Source organism: Poecilia latipinna, unplaced genomic scaffold (assembly GCF_001443285.1).
Source record: "Poecilia latipinna isolate Pla-1442-1.1 unplaced genomic scaffold, P_latipinna-1.0 Scaffold1038, whole genome shotgun sequence".
Taxonomy (NCBI): domain Eukaryota; kingdom Metazoa; phylum Chordata; class Actinopteri; order Cyprinodontiformes; family Poeciliidae; genus Poecilia; species Poecilia latipinna.
In genome coordinates, this window is record NW_015113654.1 from 142064 (window position 1) to 166554 (window position 24491).

Consider the following 24491-nt stretch of genomic DNA (forward strand, 5'->3'; position numbering starts at 1 on the left):
GAACCGAAACACATAAAATTTCACATCACATCTACATGTTACTGTTACTGTTGTCAAAGTTAACTGTGAATTACTGAACTGTTTCCCAATCCCTCGCTATTTTTTTCTTAAGTTTTTTCCTGACCTTGTTGCCAAAGCAGTGTCACCTTTTTCTTTTATACAGCAGGCATACATCTTAAGATTTAGCGCTTTACATTGACAACTTATCAGCTAAAACCAATGGTAGTCATGGTCAACCGACACCTTTTTGCCCTCCAACGTGGAGATGGGACGTGACGTCACGCTGCAAGGAGTCCATACTCTCCTATAACTGTAACCTCAGCAGTTAAATATAAAAGCAACGGTCAAAAATAAAAATAAATGGTCAGAGATCATTTCTATGTCATGATAAGGCATGAAATCATTTACACTTTATAAGATTGTTCTTAAAAATGTGCTCTCAAATTGTTTTAATTAATCAGAAATATTTATTTCTGGTATGAAGTAGCATGTCTTGACTCAAATGTATGTATATTTAGACTTTACACCTTTGACCAAACAATGTAAATATAACAGCTGAGCAAAAAAAAAAAGTTAATATTGAAAATCAAGTTAAGATTTGGTGAAAATAAAGTGAAGTTAAACCATAATCTGTGAATCTAACCCCCTTGGTAGCATCACACTCACTCTCATTTGGATATATTTTGATGGAAGAAGAGTCTAAAATGGAAGTGGAGCAGGTATAAATTTAGAACCATGCCACTGATTACAAATTGACCTAGATGTTGGATGAGGATGAACTGATTAGCCCTTCTACGAGTTGCTTATCAGACTTTTTTTTTTGCCATCTTCTTACTCCCTTTACAATATGGTGATGCACAAATTATGCTTCATCATATGGAAAACTATCATTATACTCAAATTTATACATGACTTATTTTAATTTTTTCCTATTATTTTTGCCATTTGGTACTGTGATTGTTTTATTTAAGTCGTTTCCTTGCAGCCCAGCTTTGTTTGGCCTGGACTGAAGCTGTCACAGTTGGACTGCAGCAGCACTCGGATAATTATCAGAAGACATGGATGAGTAGTTGGCTGGATGAATTACCTCACCAAGGTCAGAGCAGGAGACCTGAGGTGAATCACTGATCAGAGATACGCTAGGCACTCGTTACTGCAACAGGAGTGGTTGCAGTTTTATTCTAAATTAACGTTTCATGTAAAAGTGACAGTTTTTACATGAGGAGGTTTGAAAACATTTACAATTTAAACTGTTTTTCTGGAGCGAATCACCTTCATTTTTGTGTGTTTTTTTTTATCTCCATGTTGATTTAAACCATCAAACAAATAAAACACTGTGTTGTTTTTGGTCATCCCAGTTTTAGATCCTCATTTCTTTTTGTTGTCAGCAGAAGACACTGATGTGGTTATTCAGGTGAAATACTGCACCTGGACAAGGATGTAAACAGATTTAAAACCCGTTTGCCGAAGGCTAAATGTCCCACTTTACAGGATTAAAGCTCTAAAGTGACAACATCCATGGCTAATTTACAAAAATAGTGATTTATTACACCTTACAAGACATACAAAAACATATTACGTAGCACAAGAATAAACTTATTTTACATAATTAAGTCATATGAACATAAAAGACATTTTTAAAGATCTGCTGTGGTTTGGATCAAACCTTTGCTACTCAGCACTTGACACAAAAATATTTCTTAATAATATTATGTTACATGAGGTTGTTTTAGACCTAAATTACTTTAAAATTAAAATATTAAAAGGTTGATAGGAAGCATAAATATCTCACTCCAAAAGAGATTTGAAGCATTTACAGCATGTGTGTCAAACTCAAGGCGCGCGGGACAAAACCGGCCCGCTATGGCTATTTCTGTGGCCCTACAGAACCAAGAGAGACAGAAATAGAACTTCAAAATAATAGTTTTGTGTTTAAATATTATTTTATCAGTAAAATCTAATTTGTTTTTGCTTGTAGAAACTACTTGACTGCTAAATATTAAATTTAGCATCCAAATGTAATTGAAATTTGATTAAAATTGCTACAACCTTAGAGGGCTACAATATTTTAAGTGTCTTAACTTTGTGTTAGTTTTATTCATAATAAATTATTAATAATTTCTGCCTGAACCAACACTTTGAGTAGATTGGTGATGTGGCACAAAAATAAAGATAAGTTTGAGTTAAAGACTTCACGAGTCTTATTATCTTTTTCTTAGCTAAGCTAAGTAAGTAAGATGCAACAGTATGTCAGAGATAATTGCTGCTAATTTTGAAAGGAAATTAAGCTGCTCTTTAAATTATTGGAACGTTTCTTGTTTATTCCATATGAACACTTGAAATGAAGACACACTGCACCACAACCAGCTAATAGAGACGATGCTAATTCTTAATAGAAACAGTTTTTCCAATATGTCTGCAATGAAAAACATTTAAAATGAAAATCAGACCGAATGAGTCTTTGAGCTGAAAAGGGTTTAACCTTGTTTGATTGACTCTGATGAAACAGAATCCATTAAACCGCCCGTATGGTTCTTAATAACAACTTGGCTGAAAATAATTGCTGCAGATCCTCAGTGATCTAATCTGGCCGTTCAGTCTCTGTTTGCTGCTACTTTGCGGGTTTTTCTTCTTCCAATTGCTCAGAAATCCCTGCAGAGCTTTAATGCATGGCTCGTGTTTTACTGCAGAGTGAAACACAGATCATAAAGCCGAATTTGATTGAAAACAAAGAATAGAAATAAACACAATCAGAAATACTGACCAGATTTGCACCTGTTGATTTATAGTGATTTTATAGCACTTTAAAAAACATTTCCAACAAAACACTAATGCTAATTGGAAAACTTATCTTTTATGACTCTTGCAATGCAAATGCAAGTTCCACATTATTTGTGGAAGTCCCTTTAGCAAAGGATAATTATTGTATAGTTTCTCTTTATCAGGGAAAAGATAATAAAAATTGTGATTTAACGTGGTAAACTTCAACTGATGATGTTTTCCAACCTCAAAAACTGAGTGCATGTCAGGAACTGTTAAACGTTTTTTCTACTGCTGGTTTCACGAGATCGTCAATGAATATCAGAACATTTTGACCTTTTAATGACTGAGATTATCCTGTCCTGTTAGTGTTTGGAGGTACAATTACACCATTTGATTATAGAAATATTTGTTTGGAAGAAGCCATTTGTGAAAGTGAAATAAAATAAAAATCATTTTAAAAAGCAGAATTAAAAAAAAATCAACATTCAGGGTTGCAGAAACTGGAGGTTTCCTTGGGGTAAGTATTTGATGCAGTATTTTTTGCCACTTTTATTGTTACTTCATTAAATCTATATACAAAAAAAATAAGAATATTAATCTATTCTCTTATTCATCTATCATCCGTCTATTATTTTCACCTCATGTCAGCTGGTAATTGTGGTGGAGGATCTGTGATGCTGTGGGCCTTTTTCTCCACTAAATTTACTAAAATCCTAATTAAAGTGTCATTTTTTGTTTAATACCAGGAGACATTGATTTTTTTAGCAACTATGAGTCAAGCGATACATTTCGTAATATCAAACTGTAGGTATGATGGAGTTATTTAACAAGAAATAAAGCAAAATACAGATAAGAGGTAAAAATTGTCTCTGTAATCGTGCTGTATTTAAATCAAACTGACATTTCAGCCACACTCTTCAATAAATGACAAATCTTTTCAGCTGATCGATTAAAATTAAATGGAGGTGACCTTATGAAGCTGCTGCTCTTCCATTCGGCTTGACAGCAGCCATTGTTCTGAGGAGAGGGAGGGATGAACGTGTCTCCCACAACGGCTCACTGGAGTGTGACGGTTTGGAAAGTGCACTTTGACCCCTGAGGCTGCAGCTCAGGGAGGGACCTTCACTGCCCACCCCCTGCCATCGTTTTTGGCTCCGTCCCTGTCAGACTGGTCCCGACTGGAATAAATCTCTGTGTGTCAATTAGTCTACTGCTATGTGATTGATAAGATAAATAAATTGTAAATTAGTTTATCTAAAAACAATGATAGGGGAGAGTGAGAGAATTAACTTCAAACTGAACTTTGTGTGCTAGAAACATGAATCTAAGAAATTTCTGCTTGACTGGATATGATCTAAACAGAAATATGATGCAAGATTTGCTGTTTGGGTTAATTATTCTTAACAAAGGAAAGTCAGTACGAGTTGTACGTCTTTCAGAAAAGGTAATGGATTAGTGATTTACAGCCTTATACTGCCCTCTAACGTTTAAACTCGGTATGACAAGCTGAGCAGAACTAATATGTTGCACTAAATGGCAGAGAAATGCAACAAACTGCTTGTCATTAAAGGACATACAAAACGTGACATATGTGCAGAACTAAAAAGAAAAAAAGATACTTTAAAAAAAGAAATCTAAGGGAAACATGAACAATTTTTAAAGATGCAATTATGTCAAAAAATGTAATAAACTGAATGTTCACTCAGAATATTTAGTTTTAACAGAAACACTGAAATTATTTGACTTTCTAGCTTAGAAAGCAAACCATGCTCTTTTTATGTCATTAACGACGCCGACCTTTATGTTTCATTACATTGTAGGAAAGATCTCTGTATGCTAGCTTGGCAGCTTTCTCCAAATCAATTTTGTTAGCATTTTATAATAATATTGTGTTTTGGTTGGAATTGTTCCCTCATGTTTACTGATTTTTATTTACATAAATGTGACACTTTGTACATTAAAAAAACCGACATTGTACAAACATCATTTTTGTTTTACGTTTTTGATGCTTTGAGGTTTAGAAACAGAAAAATTTTAATGATCTGATCTTAAAGCAAAGTGAGTTACTGTAGAAAAACATTAATCCTTTATTATAACATAAAATCTCACATTAATATGTACAGATATATATTTTTAGTTATGCTAAGAGTTCTTCTGCCTCTTTTAGAGCTCTCTCCATTTCAGCAGCCTCCTGAGAGAAATTCTCTCTCTCTTGCTTCATAAGTTCTCGCGCTTTAGTGACGTCCTCCATTGTTGCTTGGATTTCCTAAAAATGACATTAAAACCTCAGCCGAGCTAAACAGAAACGTTGCAACAGGATCACAGAGGTGAGAGAAGACGATGACTTGCCTGTAGCTGTGTACGCTGTTGTGATGCAATGTCCCCAAAAGCCTTTAATTCCCTCAGCAGATCGGTGGAAACACTCTGAAATTTAAGCAGTTATGCGCCGTTGTAGGCATGTTGTCTTGTTTGTGAGACTACACACGCATAATAAAGTGAAAGGGAGATTAATAAAAACATACCATAACTTCTTTCCTTTCGTCTTCCTTCTGTCTCGCTGCATCTCCAACTCGTTCCCCTAAAACTAAAACATTAAACTCATGTTTATTACGACAGGCAACGTTACAAAGGGTAAAATTAAAGACTTAAATTGAAAGTTATCTTTTTCACCTGGGTCTATCTTGGCAGAAACTAGGAGCCTGTGACAGTCCTGTAGGTTTTTCTGAAACTCTACATTCTCCTTCTGAAGCTCGTCGAGTTGCAGCTCCAACTCTTCAACTCTTTGCTGTGATATAAAATGTATATTAAAAGAACACAAACTAATAGACGTTGAATGTTTGTTTCGTTTATTTTTTTACCTGCTTCTCCGACAGGTTTTTCTGTAGCTCCTCCTTTGCAGCCACCAGGTTCTGATTTTGCTCCTTCAGCTCCACCTGTTGCCCATATCTGGTTGAAACTCTGCAGAAAAAAAAGGGACATACAAATATGTTGAACACAATAAAAATCTCTGCTGAACATTAATATCATGTAATATGATGCATCACTTACCCTTTGTGAACTTTAGGAGCAACGTTTTTCCTGAAACACAAAAGATTATAATAAATATGAAACGAAACTAACTGAATTTAGAGATTTTTTATTTAATTTTGATGTTACCTTGGGACATTTTCCCTTGAATTTTTCAGATTTGTGTCTGTTTTCTGAACGGTTCTTGCCTCTGTTGGTAAATGTGTGCCTGAAAATACGGATATCCATTAGCATTACTTCAACGAAAGCTAATTTAAATTTAAACATCAAAATATCCATGAAGAATATAATAAAAAGCTCACCTCTTGGAATTTTTGAAGACATTGCGTTTTCCTCACAGAGTGACTTAACGCCAGTGATAATAATAAAAGCACCTGCATTAAGAGGCAACATAAAAATAAGCTTTAAAAAATTAGGATGATGGGAAAATATATATTTTTTCTTTTGCTACTACCACACTTCAAAGAAAAAACACAAATCCTAATTCTTAAAGGAATATCACATTAGACAGACATTTTTTTTAAAAAAAATACACTACCAATACAATTTCAAGATATTTGTCAGATACAGCAGATAGCCGTTAATATAAATAGTGCAGAAAAAAAGGACTCAACATACGTGTGCGGCACCAAAATAACACACTTTAATCCTCCAAAACGGCCATTTCTATCAGTTAAATATGTACCCTTTTACACTTTGCACAAATAATTTTATCCTAAAGTACACAATTAACGGCATGTTGCTCAAACCGAGCCAACTGACAGACATAAATATAACATTTGCTGCTGCGATTTAAAAACGCCCGGTCAGTTTACAGTTTGGCAGGTGTAAAATAACCCTTAAACACTGTTAAAACATACAAAAACGTTCATTAACAAACAAAAAAAGAGACAATAAACAATTACCTGTTAGGAGACTCAGTAAGAGGCTTTCAACAACAGTCACGAATTTCAAATATGTCCCGCCCTCCATGATCATTTCCGATTTGGCAACAGTTTCCGGTGTAAATAAATTTCTTCAAGAGTTTTCTTTTTTCTTCTTTTTTTTTTTTAGAAAATATTATTTCGGCTAAATAGTATGTGAACTTTTTTTTAACATAATTTGCTATATTATATAATTTAAATATTTATAATTTAATAACTACAATAAAAAAAAAAGAAGCCGCGAGACGAGCACTGTCAGAGCTAATGCGCATGCGTGGAGGCGGCTAAATTCAAAACTCTAGACGTTAGCTTTAGGTTGGAGTATCGCGCACTATCAAAAAACAAATGTCTCATAAAACTTTTTTACGATAGTTAGTAAGTATTAACACAGATGTATTTGGTGTAGAACGAAGAAGTTGATTTACAGTGAATAAGGTACGTGGCGCAATACTAGTTTGACGGGCAGTTTATCAATAGCTTGTTGACTTTAAAGCTAGTGACAACAACTGTTTCTGTTAATAATGTTAGCGATATTGAAATATTATGCATTCCTTTATGTATAAAAAATGAAGCCAAAGATTCTCTCAATGTTTTTCAGAAGGTCTATTTCATGTTTATGTTAATTATGTGTGATTCAACAATGACGCTAATGTTAGCATCCGACTCTTCAATTCAATGTTTTTAATGAATATGCGTTATTTTGAAAGATCAATTTGATCTGAAGTTGATCTTTGGTTAGTAGGATGCTAACGTAGCTTAGCCTTTATACTGCACTTTTATGTGACTAAAGACTGCACAAACTATAAGCGGTGTTTGGGAACATAATGTAATTTGAACCAGTTTTAAACAGTCTGGGGAGTTTTAATAAAGCTGGACCTAAATGATACAAACACTTAAAAACAGACTTCGTTGTATTTTCGCAAGGAGAGTAGGACTTTGCTAATCATAATAAAATAGTTCTCTTGTGAAGAATAACCTAGTCCAGGTGTGATCATTTGTAGCATTTCCTTAAAAGCTGTGACATAACTTTATTAATGTACAGTAAAAGTCCCTTTTAAAATAAATGAGTTATCAGTTAATATTTTCTGGCCTTTTGTTCATGAACATGCCCATCCAAATCATTTAAATCTATACATTTATGTTCTAGTTATTGATCTAATATTTTTTGTACAGGTGAAGATGGAACCTGTGGATCCAGGAAAGAACGTGTAAGTAAAAATATTATTGTTTAGGGTTTTATTTATGGTTGTTCCCTGAACTTTAAACAAGGTTCAAGATTTACAGTCTTTAAAAATACACATATGTAAAAGGAGTTTGTTGATTGATTTTGTAAATAAGAATTTTTATTTATTTATTTGTCTACAATAAAAGATGAATCGAACATTTTAGCCATGATGTAGCTGCAGATTATCAAGCATATGTTGAATTTATTGTTTTTACATCACATTTTTCTGTACGAGTAAAGACTTAAATGGACAAAGTCTGACCGAATAATAATTTGTGTTTTTTTGGTACAGTGAAGGCACCGGATGTTCCAAGCGACGCATTTCTTCTGTAAGTGTTACAAATAGTTTATTACAGAAAGTACACATAATCCTTTTCAGGTTTTATTAGTTTCATCCATCTGACCTTTTATCCATCGATCTCTCAGTCATTCATCCATTTTTCCTGGTTCCTTGTTCACATCTTGACCACCATAGAAATATCTGTAATAAGTTATGAGTGAACTCTTGTGTTTGTATTAAAAATATATACATTTCACATATAAAATTAATTTCCTAAATTTAAACTTTCAGATTTTAAAGGCACCACGGAAATCATTATTACTGCGGGACTCAGAGCAACAAGAAAATGAGGTAATTGAAATGCTCAGGTTTTGTTTTTTCTGTTGCAACATGTTAAATGGTTAAATGTCGTAAAATAATGATGATGCAAAGTGTTAAAAAAGACAGGTTTTGTTCAGTTATTTTTTATTTTTAATCTCCGCTAGGTGGAACCTGCCAAACCGGTTGAAAAGAGAAATTTGAGGAGAGTAAGTTTTGCTCCAGCCAACGACGTTCTGCTGTTTGCCAAGTGAGTGCAAGAAGAAAACTCCTCCTACGTTTCCAGTTGAAATCGTTTTTACCCAATCAGCTCGTTTGTTTTTAATAGGGATGCTAAGAATGCTTCGCCTGCACGTAACCCTCTTCAAGAGCTAATGGGACCAGGTAGGCAGGAAAATTATACATTATTCCCTTTTATTCACTTGAAGCATGTTTGTAATTGTTCTTCTGTTTTATATCACAGCCACTGCAACAACACAAAACAGGTAAAGAGACCAGTTCAATAAATATCAGTTAATTTATTTGCGTCCGTTTGAGCGTACGTTTTGTTGTTTTAATTAAGGGTTCAGGTGATGACAGCTGAGGACACAAGCCCACAGATCATGGGTAGGAATATTGTTTTGTTAGTATTTTTTGCCTGTTTTTAGTATTTTTAGTAACTCAGCTCTCTGAATGTAGGCATAGACACCCTGCTGAATGCTCCTCTACATGCGTCTCAACAAAGAACAATGGTGAGTGTGAAATTCGGATGCTTAGTTTAGTTTGTAGTTTTGGTACTTCTAGAGATTTTTCATATCTCTCCTATCTACTCACAGTGTACTGTAAGGAAGTGAGGTAATGTAACTCCCGAGAAACATTATGAAGGCGATCGTAGTTGTTGTGATTCGATTAGGGGTTGTAATCTTTATTTTTTTATTTTTTTTATTCAGTGAGTCGACTAGTTCGGGAAAAAAATGTCTTTTGTGTTCCCTTGCAATATTTACTGGTCTGTTTAGTATACAGTCAAAACTTCACACATTTAAAGAGCCTCAGTGAAAATGTGTCTATTCTTAACTCTTAGGTCCAAAAAACTGATTAAAAATCAAATTATTCTCTGCATGTTTATGTCTGTTTGTGTCAGGTTGAGAGGGAACGCCACATGAACACAAAAAGACACAATCAGTGCTGTCAGATATAACTTTAGTATCCTGTGAAAATAGCTCAGAAATAGTCCAAATTGTTTGGATTTACTTTTTCTTCCTTCCCTTCTTATGGAAAGTTTCTGTTTCTATCTTAGAAGATGGAAAGCGATGGAGAGCCCATGTTTGACCTGTTTTGCTTTTGCATTTTGCACGTAGGTTTGTGGTGCATTTCCATCATGGAAAAACCTCATGAAAACCTTATAATACAGCAGAAAATACCGTGGCCTCCGTAAGACGTTCAGTGTTCAATTATGCCACATGAACTGATCCTTTATTGCAAGAGAACACACAAAAAAAATGTCCCCTCTGGCGCTCCGTAGACTAGCATCAGAATTACACTATTTGTTTGATTTGAGGATTTTTGTTACTTTTTATCACCATAATTAATCAAAAAGTTATTTGAAGAAATAAGTTGATATGTACTTATTAATTACTTGGATACAGAATGGTTTATTTGTTGATATGAAATGAATGAAGCTTAGGATGAACTAGAGGTTTGACTTGCTGTAATAAATTTGCCATTTTATTTTTTGAAGCGGTATGTTTGCTACATTACAACAGCCACAAAATTGTTAAACTAAATTTTTTTTCTTATTTTCTCATTTATTTTTGTGTTTAGTAATTATTCATTGAGTTCATTTGCTTTGACTAGGTCCACTTTGACAGCGGCAGTGGCATTGGGGAGAATACAGTCGTGTTTTCCACAGAGGACGCCGACATGGACATGACTCACAGTCACACCATAAACATCAACAGTGATGCAGATCTGCTTGGAGATCCAGACCATCAGAACTACGATCTGCTGCTCTCAGGAGGGGGGGACGAAGCTGATGTTTTCACAGAAGTGCCTCCCAGTCATTTTGCACAAGCAACAAATCAGGCGTCAGCATTACTGCTGGATAGAAAAACGGATTCAAGTGTGGAAACGAGAGCTGTTTCCACAGCTGCTCCTCTTTTGGATCCTGGCTTTAAAGACTTCCTCTCAAGCCTCTCCAAACTGAGTCCATCCAACACCGGGATGACACTTTTAACCTCCGACGACATAAAATCATCCCTGGCTGCAGATGTTGACAAAGAAAATCAGATGCCAAAATCTCTGAGCAGCAGCAGGAATACTGGAGAATCCTTTAATGGAAGTGGTTTCCGTCCAGACGATGATGTGACCATGGACGTGACTGAAGCCCAGACCGGCTGTACTCTGGACGACAACGACGACGATCCTTTCCAGTGTCTCTTTCCAACTCAAGAGATGTACGAAAAGTCAGAAAGACAGTCGCAAGCCAGAGGAACGAACCAGCAACAGAGCTGTGAAAGCTTGGAGTCGAACGACCAAACAGGTGAGAAATCTCACATCTCTGTCTTTCCAGAAGATTGACAATGAGTGTTTTTGCACATAATTGTGACAAAAAACAAAATAGTAACAAACATGGGTCATTAGTCTGAATATAGAGCTCTGGCAAAAAGACTAAGAGCCCACTGCACTGAACCCCATTCAGAGGTCCAAATATTGACCTCTGAACTCTTCCTGAGTTAAAACATTAATATTGTTGTTTTTAAATGAATATGAACTTGTCTTCTTTGCATTATTTGAGCGCTGAAAGCACTGCATCTTTTTGTTATTTTGACCATTTCTCATTTTCTGCACATAAATACTAATTTTTTGCTTGTAATTTCAGAGACATGTTGTCAGCAGTTCATAGTATAAAAGAACAAAGTTCATTTTTCCCAAACTTAAACCTATAAAGAGTAAAATCAGAGAAACTGATTATTTTAAATGGTCTCTCAAGTTTTTTCAGAGCTGCATATAGCTGGGCAAACATTATTTAAACTCATAGTTTCTTTATTTGTTTGTTTTTTTAAAACTATATTTCTTAATGTAGAAAGTTAGCCAAAGCTCATTTATAACCCCTCTTGATGCTTTATTTTAGACTCAACATCCAACTTTAAAAAGAGGAACAAATAACAGATATACATATCTACAATCGCCTAAAAATACCATTTTAAATGAAAATTACATAAAATTTAATAATAGACTCCACAGCTGGGAAAGATATTGCTGTTATGATAAAATATAAATAACTATTTAAAAAACATTTCAGTAAACTGAAAATGATACAAACAGTATCTACACTGTAAGTTGGTTAATTAGCTCAATAATGGATTTCTAAGCAGTTAATTTACTATTTTTATTTTCTTTTTCAGCCAAGAAATCTTTAATAAACCTTTCTGTGCTCACTCCTCTTGAAAGCCATGAGGTGAGTTTCAGAGATGCTCTGAAGTTTCTTTTTAAAGAAGTTTAACCTGTGTGTTTTTGGAAAGCAGCCAGACATTAACATTTTGTCATTTCTGTGTTTTCTTGTTTACTTTTTTCCAGGTTTGCTCAGGTTTAAAAAACGACTTCAGAGAGAAAACGGTTGTGTTCGCTGCAGATGATTTTATGGACATCACTCAGAATCTGACGGGAAGCATCGCCGGCGCCGACCGCTCCCTGCTGCAGCACAAAATCCCAACGAATGACGTTGGCCGAGAGAACTACCCAAACAGGAGCGGTGTCGACCCGGCAGCTCCTGTTAAACCTGGAGGGGATTTCAGCACGAATATGACTGAAGCTCAAACAGCCCTGGGATCAGATGATGTTTTTCAGTTTCTCCTTCCTTCAGAAGAAATGCAGCCTCTCTGTCAAAGTCAGAAAAAGGAAATCTTTGCATTAGGACAGCAGCACAATGATGGAGCACAGTCATCTGATCATAAAGGTACAAAAAAAACCCTCTAATTTATTTTTAGTTTGGTTTTAGTAAGCGGATAACAGACAAAATTGGAGGGGAAATAGCTATAGGAAAATACCTGATGAATTGTATATATATATATTTATATATATATAAATACTATAACTTAAATTGTTGTGGTTGTAGTTGGGCCTGTCACAATAATCAATAAATCAATTATCGCATGATAAATTAAAACAAACTCAATAATCTCCAATTTTATGATTTACTGTTTCTCTCTTTCTACCAACAACTGGACGATAAAAGTCTCCAGCTTGGAGTTTTGGTCTCAACTAAACGATTTTTTGGAGGATAATCTTGTTTCCAGAGACTTAATAATTCATTTTATTAGTTGTTTCTGTTGTTTTGTTGATTTGTTTTGGATATTTAAATGTTTTCCAGTTCCAGTGTTTAAATGTTCAATAGAATTTAAAGTTTATTGATCTTTGTGAATGTTTTCTTGCATTATTATTCCATTATTATCATTATATTACTGACAAATTGTCTCAAAACAACAATATTATTGTTTATCGCAATAACTTCTGGGACGATTAATCGTCCAGAAACATTAGTTATTGTGACAGGCCTAGTTATACCATTATCTATACACTTTATATGTCCTTAAAAATATAAACTAGTTTGTTTTAAAACAGTTGAAAAACAGTTTTTAATAAACATTATATTTTGATGAGTACCGTCAACGAAATCATACATATCAAATAAGTTGGTCAATGTTTCATTTATTTTGGTTCAAAAGCAACTAAACGGGTTTTTAGTCTTGATTTAACTCAGAGTTTTAGCTGTTTTGTGGTTTTCTGGAAGTTTGTTCCAGATTATTTAAATAAAATCTGAAACTTAAATGAAATTTTATCATTTTGGAAACCAGAAAGTTTAAAGATTAAAATATCTCGATACTCATAACTGACACATCTGGTAGAGATTAAACTTTAATGGGTTTTTTGATCATTTTAGTGCGTCTATTTCCGTCCTCTGCTGTTATAAGTGGTTTTGCTGTTTATTTAATTGTACTTGTAGAAGAAGACGACGGTTGTCTCCCATTGTACATTCAGTGATAAAACAGATACAGTTGATGTGATTTATTTTACTTCTCCAGGTTTAAAAACCTCAAAGCTGAACATGGAGCCACAAAGGCATCAGTTGATGGTAAATAAGCTGCTTTTTATTTTATTTGTCTAAATCCCAGAATTGTAATTTGTATCTGTCAGCATAAAAGCTGTAACTTAAAACAGAAATTCACTTTTTGAGAAAAACAGGTGTTTTGACATCTTGTATTTTCTCCGTAACCAGACTTTTATGCTGCCTGAATATTTCTGGTTTTTTTTTTTTTTTTTTTTTTTTTTTAAGCAAAATTAAGATTTATTGTGTTTTACGTCAGTAGTGATTTTAGAGGCACTACTTTTTTGTTCTCAGGCATTTATAATTTGAATATTTATAAACAAATATTCATGAGTAACTGAATGAACACTCCACAAACACAAGATCTTACCAAGTCTAGTTTCTAGTGCAAATATCTTAATACACTTGAAAAAAGGCAAAACTATCTTCACAGTAACTTAAGATAGTTTTAATACTTGGGATATTTAATAGATGTATTTTATTTAATAAATCTTATTTTATTTTATTTAATAAATCTTATTTTATAAGTCTTGTTACAAGTTAATTTGTCTTCCAATAGAACAAGTACTTTTCCATCAATATTAAGGAATTATTTACTTAAAACAAGCTGCTATATCTTACTAAAAAAGTTACTTTTTTATTATTATTTCAAGTTCACTGAGATAATTTCTCTAGAAACTAGACCAAATATATTTGGTAAGTTCTTGTGTTTTTGCAGTGCAGATATTTTTCAATAGATATTGTGTGATTAGAAAGCTGTAGTTGTACTGCTGGTATGCAAATTGTTAAATACTTCGATGTTTATGAGCTACAACTGTTAATATAAAATATCCATATTGCTGACTTTGCCTCTCTACAGGATAAAATTGCAGCTCCAGATGACTACAGAGAAAAAACGTTGCCGTTTTCTGCTGATGACTGTTTGGACGTGACACAGAGTCGCACCGTACACATCTCCACTAACATCAAACCGAATCCGCTCCAAAACGACAACATGGCGCCCTCATGCGAGGAGAAATCCATCAGATTCTATGCAGACGACGTCACAATGGATATGACTCAGTGCCTCACCACGAATATAGCCACAGATTTAGCATCAGACAAATTTACATCCTTACTCAGTTTATCAACACCAAACGATTGCGCCGCTGATTCAACAATGATGGCTGATGGATTTACAGTTTATCTGGAAGACAACATGGACATGACTGAAGCTCAGACAGGACGCATTTTGGAAGCTGAAGTGAGCGAAGAAATGCTACATAAACACGAGTCCCTTCAGGCTGTTGTACCCACTGAAGCTACGCACCGCCAAAGTGTTCATGGGAAGACAGAGAGGAACTTACATCAACAGCATAAAGAAGGATTCGGCGCATCAGATTATACAGGTGACGTAATGCAGACAGTTTTATATTTATTATTATTATTTGACCAAAACGTGTTTAGAACTAGCAAGTTCTAAAACATCTCCAGGCATATGAAATAACAAGGTAAACCACTAATTGTCAACATTAAAAGTGTTGACAATTAGTGGTGTAATCCAGTTTAATGTAAACTGGATTTCTGTTTAAATATTGTTTTATGTTTACGTGCAGAAACTTCAACAAAGACCTCTCTCAAGACAATAATGCAAAGAAACCAGGTGAGATTAAAGTTTTAAGTAAATTATATTTGAGTGTCAACTTTTTTTAATGCAGTAATTTTCCATTAAAATTTAATGGAAAATTCTGTTTCCTCAGGTTGAGTTTGAGTCTAAAGATGACGGCAGAGAGAAAACCGTGAGATTTGACGCAGCTGATGTCTGCATGGATGTGACTCGATGCAACACAATGGACATTAGCAGTGATTTACCATTTCAAAACCAGGATTTGGCTGCAGATGGAGAGAAAACCGTAAGATTCGGTGCAAATGATGCAGAAATGGATGTGACCAAAAGCCACACAGTAAATATTCTGAGCGATTTACCTCTGCAGTCTTTGACAAATGTGGCCTTACCTGCAAATGGCGAGAAAACGGTGAGGTTCAATGCAAATGACGCAGCAATGGATATAACGAGAAGTCACACGGTGGACATTGCTCATGATTTAAATGTGCTTGTACATAAAAAAGAGGATTTCTTACCTGCTGAAGGTGAGAGAACACAGAGGTTTGGTGCAAGTGATGCAGAAATGGATGTGACCAAATGCTACACGGTGAATATCATGAGGGATTTGCCTTTGCAGTCTTTCCCAAATGTGGCCATTCCTTCAAATGGAGAGAAAACGTTGAGGTTCAGTGCAAAGGATGCCGAAATGGATGTGACCAAAAGCCACACTGTAAATATTTTGAGGGATTTCCCAAATGTGGCCGTTCCTTCAAATGGAGAGAAAACTGAGCATTTCATTTCAAATGAAGCAGCAATGGATGTGACGAGAAGTCACACTGTCAAGATTTTCACCGATGCAAAAATGGCCTTAAACCAAAACGAGAACTTGCTGCCTGCTGGTGGAGACAAGACGGTGCGGTTCAATGCAAATGATGCAGCCATGGATATAACGAAAAGTCACACTGTGAACATCGTACACGATGTAGACCTGCTTCCACACCAAAACGTGGACGCTTTACCCGCTGATGGTGAGAGAACCGTAAGGTTTGGGGTAAACGACGCAGAAATGGACGTGACCAAAAGCCACACAGTAAATATTAGGAGGGATTTGACTCTGCAGTCTTTTCCAAATTTGACCATGCCTTCAAATGGAGAGAAAACGGTGCGGTTCAGTGCAAATGAGGCAGCCATGGATGTGACCAGAAGTCACACTGTGAACATCGTACAAGATTTAGACCTGCTTCCACACCAAAACGTGGACGCTTTACCCGCTGATGGTGAGAGAACCGTAAGGTTTGGGGTAAACGACGTAGACATGGAATCGACAAAAAGTCTGACGGGGAAGGTTCTTGTGAATTCAAATGTGTTGTCAGACCAAATTGCTAACCCGCTGTCTGCTAAAGAAGAGAATCTAGCTTGGCTGGCAGCAAATGATGTTACTATGGATATTACCCGAAGCCACACTGTAAGCATCGTGACAGATTTCGACCAGATTACGGAGTCTTCTCCCACCGACAAAGAGAGGATAAGCAACACCTTTGTGGATGAGACAGGAAGTGACACAAAAAGCATTTCGAAGAATTATAAACTAGCGTCACGTTACAACGCCGAATTGTTGCCGAAATCTGGAGAGAAAACCACAAAATTCACAACAAATAATGCAACTTTGAATATGACTCACTGCCCTAGAGTAAATATTGTTAATAATCCCTTATTTCACCCTGTTATGTCAGATCAAAACTCTGAGAACATGAATGATACCCTCACTATAAAGGAAATGGACAAAATGGACAGTGGAAACTGTGGTCTGGATTCAAATCCATCTCCATCAACACAATCCGATCTGTTTCAGACGAGCTGTGCCCAGGTTGAGGCTAACAGAAACACACCATCATGTCCAGACTCAAGTCATTCCCTCCGTAAAACACAGGAACTTGACACTGGTCCTGAAAATGAATCCTCAAGCTTGGGCTCAAATGTGGACAAGCCGATAAATAAAACCAAAACCGACACTGAGGAAATCTGTGCAAGCGTGAATCAAACTGATCCGTTGGCGTCATCTACAGATGATCCACCTCAAGGTGTTTCTTCCAAACAAAACCCTCATTCAAAAAGTTTCAAGGAATCGGTGTCTGATGAACCTCGACCTGGAGCAGAAACGCAGGCCGTATCACAGAAGATGGAAAGCTCACCCAGTAACGCAGATCAAAATGCCGTTGTTCCGTCTTCGCGAATGTCCAGACGAAAGAGTTTAGCCGATCTCCAGTCTAAAGTGAAACGCTTGAGCCAGTTGATAAATGCGGCTCCTGATCCTCCTGCCGTGGAAACCTGCACAGTTTCATTGCTTCATCCGGATCCCAGTCTGGAAACAAATACCAATGATGTAGAAGCAGAACCACTTTCTGTTGCAACCAGTTCAACTCCTTTCAGCTTAAAGACGAAACAGCTGATGTCAAGGCTGTCAGTGGGAGGCTTTAAACCAAAACTCCCTAAAAGAAACACAGCGGATGACTTGAATAAATCTGCTATTAAAGAACCTACAAAGACATTCACTGTCAGCGTACCCAATCAGCTGAGCCAATTTGACAAATTCACTGATATTCACGATGAAGAACTGGTTGACTGCGAAGATTTTTCTGAAACGATTGACACAATGACTCCTGAGAAATTCTCTAAGAAGGACAACTCGTCCGATCAGTTCTCCACGTTTCAGCCTTTGGAGGAAGTTTTTGCTTATATGGACGACTTCATGTCCAGCAGCCAGAGACAAAAGAGGTCTCTGCTGGAAAATGAAGACGAGACAGAGGAGGATGAGAAGAGGAAGAAGATGTGCACAGAGTTTGCTGAACCGGTATGTCAGAAATAAATGAATATTTTTGTTTTTAGGTTCCTGAAATTGCCATTTAAATCTTTTAAGTTTTATATGTATATTATACTGAGCAACATTAATGAAGTCAAAGTGGCAATGAAAGCAAAATGCCTCAGAATATTTTCAGTTAAAATCTTAAATACTGTGAGGCTCCACAAAAGACTCAAAGTTCTTAAAGGGAACTGATTATGCTAGCAACCCAAGCAAATCTCCAGCACATTTGGTCAGCTGGTTTTACCACTGTATGCTGTACAATGGCTGCTGGAAAAGAGAAGTGTTTTGTTGTTTTAAAACAGAAAAACCTTGCTGGATTTTTGTTAGTTGTGTACGAGGCTCTACTTCTGCTTTTCAAAGTGCCTTTTTGCAGCCACTTTCAAGTGCGAGTGTAAATGTTGAGGGGGCGTGGCCAGCAGCAATTTTTTTTTTTTTATTTAAAGTGACAAGAGATCTTAGGAGGTCAAATAGGCAGAACTGAGCAGATGTGAGAACAATTTTGTACACAAAATGGAATGAACATGTTTTATATAGTCTCTAGACTGTTTAACAATGCATCCTTTGTAGAAATCAGATATTTTACCCTAGAAATCACCTCCAAAACAAGCATTTTCCCTACAAAAAAACAATGGTATTACAGGTTACAATAAAAAAAAGTCTTAGTCTGTTTTTCTTCTTCTACATCTTGTTGGTATAAAAATCACTTCTTGCTCATCGTTTCTTGTTTAATTTCTCCGCAGGCGTCTCAGTCTGATGTTGACGATGAAAGCAACATGGCCGCTGCTCGTACGCAGACCATCGGCTCCCCCAGCAACATAATTAGCAGATGTGAAATTGCATCAGAGTCAAGTAAGATGTCACAGTTTAAAATGAAGGCATTGATATTCTTACTCATCTGTAGATTTTTTTTTTTTTTTTGTAATTCTCACTTTTTAATGTTTTTCTAGCTTTCAAACACAGCCTGTTTGAATCCCAGCTTGAAGACTACAGCAGCGATGGACAAAAAGTATGTCCTTTAAGACAAATTCAAATTGAAAACGTGATTTGAAATCGTGTATACATCCGTTATTGTCTCGGTTTCAGAAACTCGAAGATGGCACAATTACAGTCTTGGAGTTCTTCAATCTCTTCAGCATAGATTTTGTCATCCATAATCCTCGGCAGAGCGTCCTTCCTGCCAGAGTACGGTTCATTTTTTTTGTATATTCACATTTACGTAATCCAAGCTAAATTTTGCTTTGATTGTTATTATTTATTTTGTTCTTGCAGCTTCTGGAAAACTCGGATGCAACGGCATTGGATTTATTAAAAGATAAACATATAAGCCGTCCTAAACAAACGGTTTATGAGGCAGATGTCAAGTCCCTCACAGAAAAAGTGGAAGGGTTTGTATTTTTATTATTATTATTTTTAATTTAGACAAAGTTAAACATACCACTTTGCTCAAGGTTCAATGTTTTTGTATTTGTCCCTTTTCCAGGCTGAAGTATCGAATGCAAGATTTAGGAAAACCTCTTAAGACTGTAAATAGATCTTTGTGGGAGGAAGTGAATCAATTCACAGAGAAAGAGGTACTAAAGAATGAATCTTATTTGTTTCATGGGTCCGATGGTGAACTTCCACAATTTAATCGTGTGCGTGCATGAAGGTTGACTTCATTACAGGTTCACTGTATTTATTTGAACAACAGAGGAAATCAAGTTATTGGTTAACGTCAGTCCAGCAGCTTCTGCCCCTAAACATTAAATAAAATATAATAAATAATCCTAAACAAACTACAAAACAATAGCTCTCAATAAGCAGTTAAGCTGTAAAATTTTAACTGTTAATAATGTTAACAGTTAAAACACAAAAATTTGCAAAATTACTCATGAAAAACACTGCATATGATTGAATTTGTCTAAAATATATGCAAAAGACACAGAGCTGATCCTAATACTCAGCAGTTACAGAATGGCAACAGAAAGAGGGGGAGGAGCTAACACTTACCGGTTGCTACGGTAACCACTAACTGCCAAGAGCAGAACAGGGGAGGAGCTAACGCTTACCGGTTGCTACGGTAACCACTAACTGCCAAGAGCAGCCTAAAACCTTGTTCCATGTGTGACTTTTTCCTTTTGCTTTCGTCACCAGCTCAAATCTTTCGGCGCTAAGCTAAAGGAGAGAAACAACTTCTTCAGAAAAAACAGCAAAGTTCAGAGTCACGAAATGAAGGCGGAGCTCTACGCAAACCTTGTTCGAGTTAATCTGGTGAGGCTCTTTGCAACAATATTGTTAAGGTTGCGTGTTCAGAAGCTGTTTTTATTTTATTTCTTGTTTGTTTTTTTCAGGAGGAGCAGCAGAAACTGAGGGGAACAATCAGTCAGGCAGATGAGATGATTCAAACTCTGGACGGCTGCATCAGCGAACTGGAAGCAGGTACACATCTGAAAATAACAACCTGCAATTATTACGCTCCAAACAACATATTGTGAACTCTACTTAAATAATGAGAGTGTATTTAGTTTTTCACACACAGATTTAGCTTTATTCTAGTAAAAATGAAATATTTAGTGTTTCATACATTGAAATTAGATAGACTATCAGGGAGAAAACAGCATTAGAAAGGACAGGTTGATGTGTTTTCCTTTTCCTACAGAACTGGATGCAGTTGTGGAAAAAGGCTCAGAAAACAAACCTAGTTTAAAATCACTACAGGAAGGTAATTTGTCATAAATCTCATCTACTTTACTTGCTTTTTTCTAACTTATTTGAACCTAAATAATGAAATTGTGTTTTCTTATAGAAATGTCAAAGGTCACTGAGACTTTGGCTGACCATGAAAGGTGAGTTAAGATTATTTTATTCCTCTTACCATGTTAGCTTCTTAGAAATTTTCTCATATTCAGTTTTAATGTTGTTTATTGAGTCTAACAAATACTTTTGGTTTGTTTTAGACAAACATCTGAACTGGATTTGGAGAAAAAGAAGAATTCCTGTGAACTAACGAAGCTGAAAGCTGAAGAGAGGAAGCTGGAAAACTACATCGACGCGCTGAACATGTCCGTTTGTTTTCAGGGGGGTTCATGCTTTTGTGTCAGAGAATATTGAAGATTAATTTGATTTATTTTATCAGGCTGAATGAATGGAGGCTTGAAGAGAAAGACAACAAGAAGGACAACTGTTCAGTTTTCACATTCCTCCATAAGACCTTGTTCCTGCGGTTGGTGTATGAAAAGACCAAAGGTGAGATTTTTTTTTTTTTTTTTTTTTTTTTTTTTTTTTTGTTATTTCATAGTCTGATGCGTAAATATTTAGTTAAATTATTACTAATTTGAAATGGGGTTACCATGACCAGTTGAGAAAAATTTGTTGTTTGTTTTATTAAATGTACACTCTGGATGGGTGTGAGAAAAGAAAACGAAGCTTGAAAATTTTGTAGGGCTGTAATATGCAAAATGTCACAAATTTGTGACAAATTGGGGGCCAAAACTGTTGCGTTGAAAATAGTTGAGGGTTAGAATTTTTAATTCTAATTCTTCTTTTAATGAAAAATTAATTATGTCAAAATTTCTTCTTTTTTCAGCTAAACACTAAACCAAATACACATTATGATACAACATTGTCTAACTTTTATATATATATATATATATATATATATATATATATATATATATATAAAATGAACTCTTGGTAACAAGATGTTTGTCATTCTTTCTTTAAAAAATCTTTATTTAGCTAAATTTAACATAAATCTTCTTTTGATGTTTTATTTACTGTCAGATTAAAGTAAAAGCAAACAAATGCTGAATAGCTTCTATTTTTAACATGAATTAAAATTAATTTTATCCATTTGTCCGTCCGTCTGATCATTCATACTTTCTTCCTCTTCTTTTCTTTACATTATTTTTATTTATTCTTACTAAAAACATTTTATTAGGAAGCTTTATCTAATATCTTTTTTTTTTTTTAAGGAAACGATGCTGACAGCAAATCTGAGAGGAAAATGACAAACATCAGCTTCAAGTTTAATCTCAGTGGTGAGAAAATAATCTTGTTTATCTCTAATCTGTCCCTGCATTAATTCAATCTGACCATGATTGTGTTTGTTTCTAATTTTGTTTAAAGCTTTATTTTTTTCCCCCTGCCAGATGAGAAGTCGCAGTGTCACGCTCGTCTAGTTCATAAACTAGTCTCGCAGTTCATCGAGGGAGAGTCTGACTGGGTGGAGAAATATCCCAGCAGTGGGCACGTCCCAAAGGTTGGTGTGAAAACACACGTTTGCTTTTAAGAGTTACATTCAGCTGTTATAATTCCTGCTTAAACTTTAAAAACAGATAAAAGTAGGAAAAATCCGCTTTAGCTCACACTTTTCTGGTCATAGATGATTAGACTGATTAAAATAATAGCACATAAACCCCCTTGCATGATGGTGTGTATATCGGGAAATTTGACGCATGCGCACAACGCTGAAGGAAAAAAAAAGACGATTCTTTTACATGGACTTGGTCCAGTCCATTATTGTCGCGCTGCCGCGGTGGAACGAACTGAAAGCTGGAGATGTAGGTATTATTAGTTTAGTGCAGAAATTAACGCAGAAAAACAACTCAAAACCACTTTTTTCTCTCGCTCTGTTTACTAAGTCGGCTACGCTATACGCAGACTCGTTGCCACAGCAACTGTCAACAACACCACTTTTCAGGATTCAGCACCGAAAACAAGAAACACTCAAACGTTTTCTGCACAAAGAACAGAACATTCAGTCCGTTACAGTACTATGTTTTCAGGCTTGATGCGATTAGCAATAGGTGAACTGTGGTATATTAGCTATCGCTGCTGTTAGCTAAGCTAACACTGCGGTGTATGATTAGCTAAGCACGGAGATTGAGGGTGCGTTCACACTGCAGCCTGAAGTGACTCAATTCTGATTTTTTTGGCAATTCCGATTTTTTTGCCGGGGCCGTTCACAGTAAACAAGGAGGCTAACGGTGGAGCTTAGCCTACATATTTGAAGTTGTTGTCCGGCCGGAGCAACATATTAACAACTTAATCCTCATATAGTCCGTCATGGTTGTTGTTTTTCTTCCCACTTGCGCGTATCAGGACGCAAAATAGTGAGATTTGTTGAGAATCAGTGACGTTCAGTTCAGATGAAGGCGACCTGAAGTTGCAAGTTGACGTATTTTGTCCGTTTTCCTGCAGCTTCTCCAAGACGTCAGCTTGGTGGTGAGCCGCTGCCGCCTGGTTGGAGAGGAGCTGCGGCTCCTGAAGATGTGGGGAAATCTTCGCTTTGATATCCTCCACATCAGCTGCTCCCACACCCAGTAAGTCTCACCTCCATTACCAATCAGCATCAACCATTTAAACCCCCAGTTTACTGCAAACACCTACATATATAGATTTTCTTTTGTCGGACTGTAGAATTTGGCTATATGAAGAAAACGGACATTCTCAGTTTTACTTTATGCCATATTTTCTGTCTTGATGGATGAGTGTTTTGCATCATTTTAAAAGCAAAGTTACGTTACATAATGCCTCTAAATTTTGACCCGGTTCCTATACGTTCTGGAAACATCATCATAAACAGTACTTTCTTTGCGCCTTTCTTCTTCTAGAATCCACGTTGTCTTCAGCAGTCTGAGAAAGCTTTCCAAGTTTGAGGTCGTCTTCGGTGTCAGGTTGACTGACCAGATCTGCGTCTTCCATGTGCAAAGCTTTAAAAACCTGATCGGAAACACAACGTAAGTGAAGCAGAGATGGAAATCAACAGGTCAAATTCAGTAAACTAGTAAAATGATGAAATAATTTATGGATAGAAATGACATTGAGAAAAGATTTTCAACCTGTGGCTTTAGTTCATTTTCCTTTTTCATCACAATTGTCCATTCCTTGGCTGGAAAAATAGTCTCATAGACTTTATTATTTAGAAAACTTCTTGATCAGAACTGATAAAAATGGTTATTGTCTCATCAATTAATTGTAAAGATTTGGTAATTCAAACATTTCAGTTAAAGTGCATTTATATTAAAAATCTAAATCAGAGCATTTTTTCAAGATTATTTCTTGCTTTAAAACTCCTGAATCTTCTCCACAACATTGATTCAGGTTTATTGAAGTAGGAAAAAACTTAAAATACAAATGATAACAACCCTTGATCCTCACCGTAACATTTCAAACTCTGTCAGAACCAATTAATTTTTAATAATTGTGGTTTATTTGTAGGATCCAACAGATTGAGGAAGTTGTGGCTTCGCTCAGTCCAGGAAGGGACCTGTTTACCAGGATCATCAAGAAAATTCATGAAACTCTTCTTTCGTAACATCAAAATGTCTCAGATCGCATTTAGGTCCCAGGTTATTGTAATCAAACATTGTAAATATAGAAATTAACGACATGATACTTTTGGCTACATTTTATAAATAAAGCAAATATAAATATGTTTCAC

The 24491-nt window shown here is 35.8% G+C and overlaps 2 protein-coding genes across 4 annotated transcripts; one reads left to right on the top strand and one right to left on the bottom strand.

Annotated features, from left to right (window-relative positions):
- Nucleotides 1-4822: 4822 nt before the first annotated feature.
- On the bottom strand, nucleotides 4823-6772 carry knstrn (kinetochore localized astrin (SPAG5) binding protein). Its single transcript, XM_015051266.1, has 9 exons — nucleotides 6696-6772; nucleotides 6093-6164; nucleotides 5920-5998; nucleotides 5812-5841; nucleotides 5622-5721; nucleotides 5434-5548; nucleotides 5286-5347; nucleotides 5113-5187; nucleotides 4823-5029 (listed from the first exon to the last, which is right to left on the bottom strand). Exons 1-9 carry the CDS (start codon nucleotides 6766-6768, stop codon nucleotides 4901-4903), a joined length of 735 nt encoding a protein of 244 aa, XP_014906752.1. The 5' UTR covers nucleotides 6769-6772; the 3' UTR covers nucleotides 4823-4900.
- Nucleotides 6773-6977: 205 nt separating this feature from the next.
- On the top strand, nucleotides 6978-24491 carry knl1 (kinetochore scaffold 1). Of its 3 annotated transcripts, none has more exons than XM_015051291.1 (33): nucleotides 6978-7148; nucleotides 7887-7921; nucleotides 8231-8267; nucleotides 8510-8569; nucleotides 8704-8786; nucleotides 8865-8920; nucleotides 9000-9021; nucleotides 9099-9142; nucleotides 9215-9267; nucleotides 10370-11054; nucleotides 11920-11972; nucleotides 12092-12470; nucleotides 13597-13646; nucleotides 14479-15007; nucleotides 15215-15261; nucleotides 15359-16248; nucleotides 16498-18055; nucleotides 18808-18916; nucleotides 19015-19073; nucleotides 19151-19249; nucleotides 19337-19452; nucleotides 19548-19638; nucleotides 20201-20317; nucleotides 20398-20485; nucleotides 20706-20768; nucleotides 20853-20892; nucleotides 21004-21108; nucleotides 21183-21292; nucleotides 22021-22086; nucleotides 22198-22307; nucleotides 23249-23370; nucleotides 23662-23787; nucleotides 24269-24491. In XM_015051291.1, the coding sequence occupies exons 2-33, from the start codon at nucleotides 7893-7895 to the stop codon at nucleotides 24363-24365; spliced, it is 6093 nt and encodes a 2030-aa protein (XP_014906777.1). In that variant the 5' UTR covers nucleotides 6978-7148; nucleotides 7887-7892; the 3' UTR covers nucleotides 24366-24491. The 3 variants fall into 3 exon arrangements, with proteins under 3 accessions (XP_014906777.1, XP_014906775.1, XP_014906776.1); XM_015051290.1 differs by having other exon boundaries at nucleotides 6979-7148; nucleotides 15359-15869; nucleotides 15978-18055; XM_015051289.1 differs by having other exon boundaries at nucleotides 15359-18055.